Raw genomic sequence first — 7,161 nt, 5'->3', positions numbered from 1 at the left:
AGCAGGAACTCTTGCTTTGGTCTTGCCAGTGTGCTTGGGAAATTTTTCACTTGAAACTGAGTTTTTCAAGATTTAGATTGAGCACACCGTCTATAACAATATGACTAATATCTGAATACCACTTTAGATTTAACATTTGTAGAAAGAGGTATTCACAGATGAACCTGAGAGGTTCATAAACTACTGTAAATGGTTAAAACTAGCTACTGAATGTTTGCTCTCATGGACAAATGATATCCCTCAGGAACTACCAACAGTATGTATCTGCTTTTAGCCACTTTTTGATAGAATGCTGGGCTTCTTATTTAGCAACTTCTGTACAGAGCCTTTTCTGAAGTACAGGCATGATGCATTGTCTTCTTCTGTCTCTGAATTTGGTATTTGTAATTATTAAGTTCATTTTACAAATGGTGCTGCGGACACTCTCTGCACCTCAGCTGATTTAAGAAGTTAGTGTTCAAAACTGTCAGACTGGGGGCTGCTGCCCACCGCAGCTATGCTGATGTGTATGTGTGTCTTTCATTCCCCACCGTGATTCTCACCCAGTAAACCAGGTCGTCATACGTACTTGTAGTTAACAGCAGATCTGATGGACATAGTGTTGTGTGGCCCAGGGACAGTGATGAGCATCTGGAAATGTTCTAGGGGTAGTAAGCTCTTAGTCTTTTTCAGTGGCAGCCAGCAACACATTTATCTGATGGCAAACTTGAGCAGATTTTCCTTTAATGGAGTTGGAGTCCTTTCAAAATAAGGATTAGAAAACAGTTCTCCCACCTTTATGTTCTTGCCATGATTATCTTTGTGCATAAAAAAATAAGCTGTCTGACTTGCTTGTAGTTGCCACAAAATGCCATCCAGAAGTATTTTCCTATTGGAAGCACAAGACCTGGTTTCCATGCCAGTTCATCCATTCATCCTTTGTATACAAATTTTTAAGTTTTTAAGACTGGTTGTGAAGCAGAAATAATTTTGAAAATACAGTCCTTGCTTTTTAATGTTATTTCATTAAATATTAAGCTCTGCCTTTGAGTAAATACCAAGAGACTGAAATATTAGTGTTTGTTGCTAATGCATAATTCTTTTACTCTGTATCGTTCCAGATTAAATACAGATGTTGAACTGTGTCAGAGTTTGAGACGACTGCTAGCTGATGAAGTTGTTATGAGTTCCCTAGATCCAGAAACCAGGTACTTAATGCTTATAGATCTGGATTTTTAGGTAGTATATATCGTTCCTTATTTTGCTTATATTTTGTGTTTTGTTAAATTACTTAATACGACTGGAAAACATACCACATCTCCTTTACTGGTTTATTAGTTACTACTGAATTTTCTGCACAGGAGTTAAGAATTTTGTAGTTCTGTAGTCTTGAAGGATATCTCTGTGACTAGAGTACAAGATATATTTAAGTTGAATAACGACATCAGCAAAAACAAAAAAATGAGAACTTAAGATTTTCTTCAATAACATCATTTTTATTAAAATGAGGTGCCTTACTGTAGTGTGTATAGATCAGTGTTTTTAGCAATAAAGGTAGGGAACAGACTATGTCTTGATTTCAGTTTATACGGACTTATTTATATCTTTTAAAATCGGGTTATCTGTATATTTGTTTAAAGGTTACTTTAAATGCTGTAAAATGTTTTATTAGCTGCTGATTCAGTTGTAGTCTTGAATTATTTCTTTGCTGACATTGTTCGACAAGCTTAATTTTGAGTGAACTACTTCCTTCTTCCTTCTTTCCCCACAATTCAAGGATGTTAGATTTGAAGACGTCTTCTTCTGATCCGTTAGAATAAGTGAAGTGTCAAATTAAAATGGTAATTTACATAAATGGGTTAAACATCTAGATTAATGTAGTGGAGTTATTGTTGAAGGATATTTTCAGTGCAGATGACTAAAATAACTACAAAGGAAAAGTCCTGTTTCACTGAGTAAACTGTTCAGGATCTGAAACATAGGACGTCTGTGTCCATGATAACAATACTCATATAACTTCGTTGTTATTCTCTGTAAAAGTCATCAAACCTAAATAACTAGTATGGGCAAAATCTGTTAAAAATTATGCTTGCTATCAAATGAGGCTGTTTTAACGGGGATTTACTTTGTTTTTAGGCGAGTGGCAGAACTTTTTATGTTTGATTTTGAGATCAGTGGCATTCATTTGGATGAAGAAAAGGTAATTTTTGGCTACAGTATTTGAACAGAGATTTGCCTGACTACCAAAGACCAGATAATGAAACATGTGCGACATGAATCACATGATTCTGTGCCAGTTTGTCCTCTGAGATTCCCAGTGTCCTCTGTGGAATTTTGTCTTCTCAGAAGTAGTTGATTTTGTCTATTTTAAATCACTTCTAAAGTACGTTTTTTAATGTTGTTTTAGATATTAGTTGGGTGTTCTTCCAAGTTTGGCCCTCATCATTCCTTTGTCTGTTCTGAAGAGTTATATGCAAGACCTGGGATCCTGCTTCCTTTGATTGGTGTCTGCATCAGATATTTAAAATAAGTGCTTACCTGTCTGAACAGCTTATTTACGGGGGGCAAGCAGTGCCTTGTGCACTGTGATGACAGGTTGATCAAATAGAGTGTTGTAGAAGGGATCAGGTGTGTGTCCAGGCTCTCCTTTGGTGCTGATGTAACCAGAGGTTGTAAATTTTGTGCACAACTGAATGTCTGAGCATGGTCTGGTTACATCTCTTGGAGCTTTTACATGCTTTCGCAGTGGTTAGTGGCAGATTTGCCAAAACCCTCAGTTTTCACCATGTTTTGTGGTATGGATGCTCTGTTGGATGTCTGTTCATAGCTCATGTCCCTGTATAAAGTTAATACCTTGTTTATTTGAGTCATCCCTTCCAAAAAGATCTGTACAAAGGCTGTTTTATCAGATTTATGTGGTAAAGCTACTCTGAAGATTGTGGTTGTGATGGTGTTTTGTGACCTGTAAAATGCTTCTAGAATATATTTTTACAATTACTTTGTACAAAGAACAACTCTGAAACTTGGACTCTGTGTTTTATTTCTGATTTGACTATTGGTTGTACGGTGCTTCATCCCCTTTCAGTTATAATTTCACTTGCCCCTTATTTTTGCACATTTTCCTCTTCCTCCCCTGCCTATTCCACTTTTCTTCTATAGCTAGCTGGCCACTGTTTCTTTTCAGTTCTCATTTCAGGCTTTAGAAATCCTTCGCTATCATAAGTTGGAATTTACGTCTGCTACAAAGAACTTCTACTTTTAAAACTAAAACTCTAAAGATGTGTTTTAAAGAGTGAGGGTGGAATGGGAGGACAGAGATCTGCAGGTTGTGTCGTTCTTTGAACTGTACAAGAGTGTTGTATCGTAGCATTTTCTTTTGAGCTATGAACTCACAAGCAATAGAGAGCATACTCAAGTTCACTGAAGCAAATCTTACAGTAAGGTTATGTGTGTGAAATACTGTAATGATGGTGATAAAACCCTACATCACAGACTCCTCAGGGAAAGGTTGAAATAGCATAAATGGCTCTAGATCTAAATCTCTAGAAAATAGTGCAATACAGACAGTAATGAGAGCTGTAATTCTGTATCTGTTTCAGGATGCTAGTAGGATTTATCCATCTCGATGCTTTTTTTGTCCTCTGTGTTTTACATCGCCATGATATTAGGCATAGTTTTATAAATGCTTTCTAAGGAGTTAGCAAAACTTACGTAAATTCTACCTAAACTCTACTGTACATATTCTGAATGCAAAAACATAGGTATTTCCTTTCAATCTGGTATGAATTGTAGAACTGTGTTAACATCTGATCTTGTTGACTTCAACCTTGCATTAGGGTTTTATTGATGCTGTAGGTCTAATCTTAAATACTGTATTTTCTGGTTAATTTCTGGAAAAGTTCTTTAGGCTTTAGAAACTTTGAGTTCTGCTTGTACTATGTCAGAAGATATTATATGTTTTGTACTTTATTCTTCTTACAGCGTAAAAAGGCAGTCAACCTCAACGTCAGAATATTGGATTTATGTAATGAATTTCTGACAGGAACTCACCTTCCCAACAAGATTGACAAACATGTCTTGCCAGAGCATATTCGGTACAATTTTACAGCTGAGGGCAATTACTTACAAGTTGCTGGTCTGCATGCTGATTGTCCCGATGACCTGGTGTGTATTCCCCGAGTTTGTTTTGGCATACCCTATAGCAAAAGTGCATATCAGTTATTTTAATTGTTACTGAGGCAAATGCATGTAGTTTATGATTTTACGACTAACAAGGAAGAACTGTTTTAGAATTTAATAATCAATGCCAGACTTGGCTGTAGCAGCTATGAAATAATGGAGGTGAAGATCTTGAATGGATTGAGGAAGAAGAGGGGCAGAATACAGTCCCTAGATTTCAGGCAAGCATATTTCAGCTTTTCAGTACACTGGGAGGTGAGATCCCATGGGATGCCGCTCTAAAGGAACTCGAAGAAAGCTGGCAGTTCATTAAGGATAGTATTCAAACACTAAGATACTCAGTAGAGGCACATCCTTGTACTTAGAAAGCCAAGCAGATGTAATCATAAGCCAGGCTTGGCAAGCAGGGAACTCATTACAACACTTCATCTCCAAAAGCTTGCAGACAGGAGGTGGAAACAGGTACAAGATACAAGGGATGAATTTAGAAGTATTGCAGGGGTGATGTCAGGAAGGCCAAAGCTCAACTGCAGGGGATTTGCAAGGGACTTCAAAGGCAAAAGAAGAGCATCTACTGCTGCATTAGTACTAAAAGGCTGGACAAGGCAAAAGTGGGCTCAGTGCTCAGTTAAATGGGTCATTTTAAGGCAGCAGACACAGATAAGTCTGAGATGCTGATCACTTTGTTTCGGTGTTCACCAATAAGTTTTCCCAGCTCACCATGCTCAGTGGAAAGGTTCAAAGAGAAGAACAACCAGCAGTAGATGAGGATCCAGTTTGGGATTACTTGAGAGAACTCAACCTGTACAAATCCTTGGGATCAAATGGGCTGCATCCAAGGGTCCTTGAAAGGCTTGCTGTCTTTGGTAGGCTGTGAAGATCAGAGAAGAACTCCACTGGGGTTGACTGGTGGAAGTAGTATGTCATACCTACCTTCAGAATGGCCAAAATAACCACCCAAATTTGGGCACTACAGGCAATTTAGCTTCACTTTGATCCTTAGGAAGATAATTGGAGCAATCCAAATTAGGGGATTAAAGTCTGGATTGGTAGACAACCAGACAGGTAAGAAACCTCATTTTATGATCATTCTCAGAGAGTAGTGGTTGAAGTGTTGTATTCTACTAGAAGGCTGGAAATTAGAGAAGTGATGCAGGGGTTTGTCCTGGGATCTCTCCTATTTAACATCTTTGTCAGTGACCTAGTGTAGGTGACAGAGTTCTTGCCTACCAGATTTACAACTGATATTAAATTGGGAGGAACAGTTGATACACTGAAGGACAGGGCTGTCATTCAGGGTGGCCTAGAAGCTGAGGTAATGGTCCAGTGGGAACCTTATATAAATCTAAGAGGACAAATGCAAAGTCCTGGACCTGGAAAGGGAGCTTTCCTGGCAATAGTACAGGCTGGGACTTCCTGGCTGGGTCTGATCTGTGGAAAAGGCCCAGAGGGTTGGTGGGCAGCAAGCATCTTGAACTGCATGAACAGGGGCAGAGCTGGAGACTGAGGGAAGAGAGTACAGCCCCTTTACTCATCATTCTTTAAGCAGACTTCAGCAGAGGCCACCAAGATGGCCAGGAACTGGAGTGCTTGCACTGCAAGGAGAAGGCTGAGGGATCTGGGCTTGTTCACCCTGTAGCAGGGGTGGCTTTGAGGGACCCTGACAGCAGTCTGCCAGTACTTACAGGGACATCATAGAGGAGATAGAGCCAGGCTATTCACAGTGCTGCATGACAGGAGAACAAGTGGCAACAGGCACAAGTTGAAGGGACAGATGCCAGTTGGAGAAGCTTTTCCTGATGAGGATACCCAAGCCGTGAAGCAGAGGTCCTGCTGTCTCTCCATCTGTGCAGGGTTTCTGGACTGGAAAAAGTTTTGTGCAACTTGGTCACCTGACAGCTGACCCTTGCTTTATGCACAAGGTTGGATTAGAGACCTCCTGAGGTTCCATCCAACCTGAAATATTCTGAAGTATCTTATTTTAGTTATGGCTGATGATTCTTTTGTAAAAAGAATTAATTTAGAGTTTATTTATAAGTTGAAAATTAATTTAGACTCTGAAATGTGTCAGTGGTTCCTTAGACTTTTAGATATGACTCAAGTGTATTACAACACTCAAGTGTTCTGTTTTCACTTATTAAGTAGTTAAATATTTGGGGTGACTTTGAAATCTTGTCATGAAAAAGGGAAAAGCCTACTGTGGAAGAACCCAAGCTGTAATGTTTGTTTTCTGTAAGAAATTAAAAATTAATTAAATTATGGCACTGATGGGATGTAAATAAAGGAATAACACTCATTGCATGTACTCTGTGGTCTGTAGAATTGCTACTGAAGCTACGAGTGATCTGTCAATTAAAGAATGCCGTTCTCTGAGTCAGGTCTTTGGAGAGGTTCTTTGGAAATCAAAGAATTTAGGTTGGAAGGTACCTCAGGAGTTTGTCAGTTTGAGTCCGTTCCTGTTCAGAGCAGAATCAAGTACATCAGGTTTCTCAGTGACATGTCCAGTTGAGTTTTGAACGCTTTCCAAGGATGGAGATGCCATAACATCTCTGGTCAGCCTGTTTGACCACCCTCACAATTATTTTTTTTTCCTGATATCAAATTGGAATTTTTCATCTTTCAGCTTGTGTCTACTACATCTCCTCCTCTCGCTCTGCACCTCCAAGAAGAGAGGCTGCATGTTCTCTACACCCTACTACTAAGTAAATAAAGATTAAGATCTCCTTTGACCGTTTTCTTCTTTAGGCTGGACAAACCTAGCTCTCTCAGCCTCCATGTGCTCTCTCAGCCTGTGTCGTTATGCTTCAACCCCCAGACATCTTGGTGGCCCTAAGTGGACCCACTCGAGTATGTCAGTGTCCTTCTTGTCCTGGGGAACCCAAATCTGGACATCGTTCTCCAAATGTAGTCTGGCCAGTACCAGCTAGAGGAAAGCAATCGCATCCTTGCCCAAACGGCTGTACTCTTTCTAATAGAGCTCAGTATGCTGTTGGCCTTTGCTGG

General features: G+C 39.5%; 1 protein-coding gene across 1 annotated transcript in view; it reads left to right on the top strand.

Annotated features, from left to right (window-relative positions):
* MIPEP (mitochondrial intermediate peptidase) overlaps positions 1-7,161 on the top strand; it is a gene marked incomplete at both ends in the record, with an annotated part of 40,796 nt that overhangs the window by 1,794 nt on the left and 31,841 nt on the right. The window contains 3 exons of the mRNA XM_010178905.1: positions 1,101-1,187; positions 2,116-2,179; positions 3,961-4,143. Of these exons, the coding sequence (XP_010177207.1) occupies positions 1,101-1,187; positions 2,116-2,179; positions 3,961-4,143 (334 nt within the window). The remainder of the gene's footprint in view (positions 1-1,100; positions 1,188-2,115; positions 2,180-3,960; positions 4,144-7,161) is intronic.

This window comes from Mesitornis unicolor, unplaced genomic scaffold, assembly GCF_000695765.1.
Source record: "Mesitornis unicolor isolate BGI_N332 unplaced genomic scaffold, ASM69576v1 scaffold50772, whole genome shotgun sequence".
NCBI classification, from domain to species: Eukaryota; Metazoa; Chordata; class Aves; order Mesitornithiformes; family Mesitornithidae; genus Mesitornis; species Mesitornis unicolor.
Note: the sequence above shows the minus strand (reverse complement) of the source record. Positions and strands in the feature narration are given on the sequence as shown.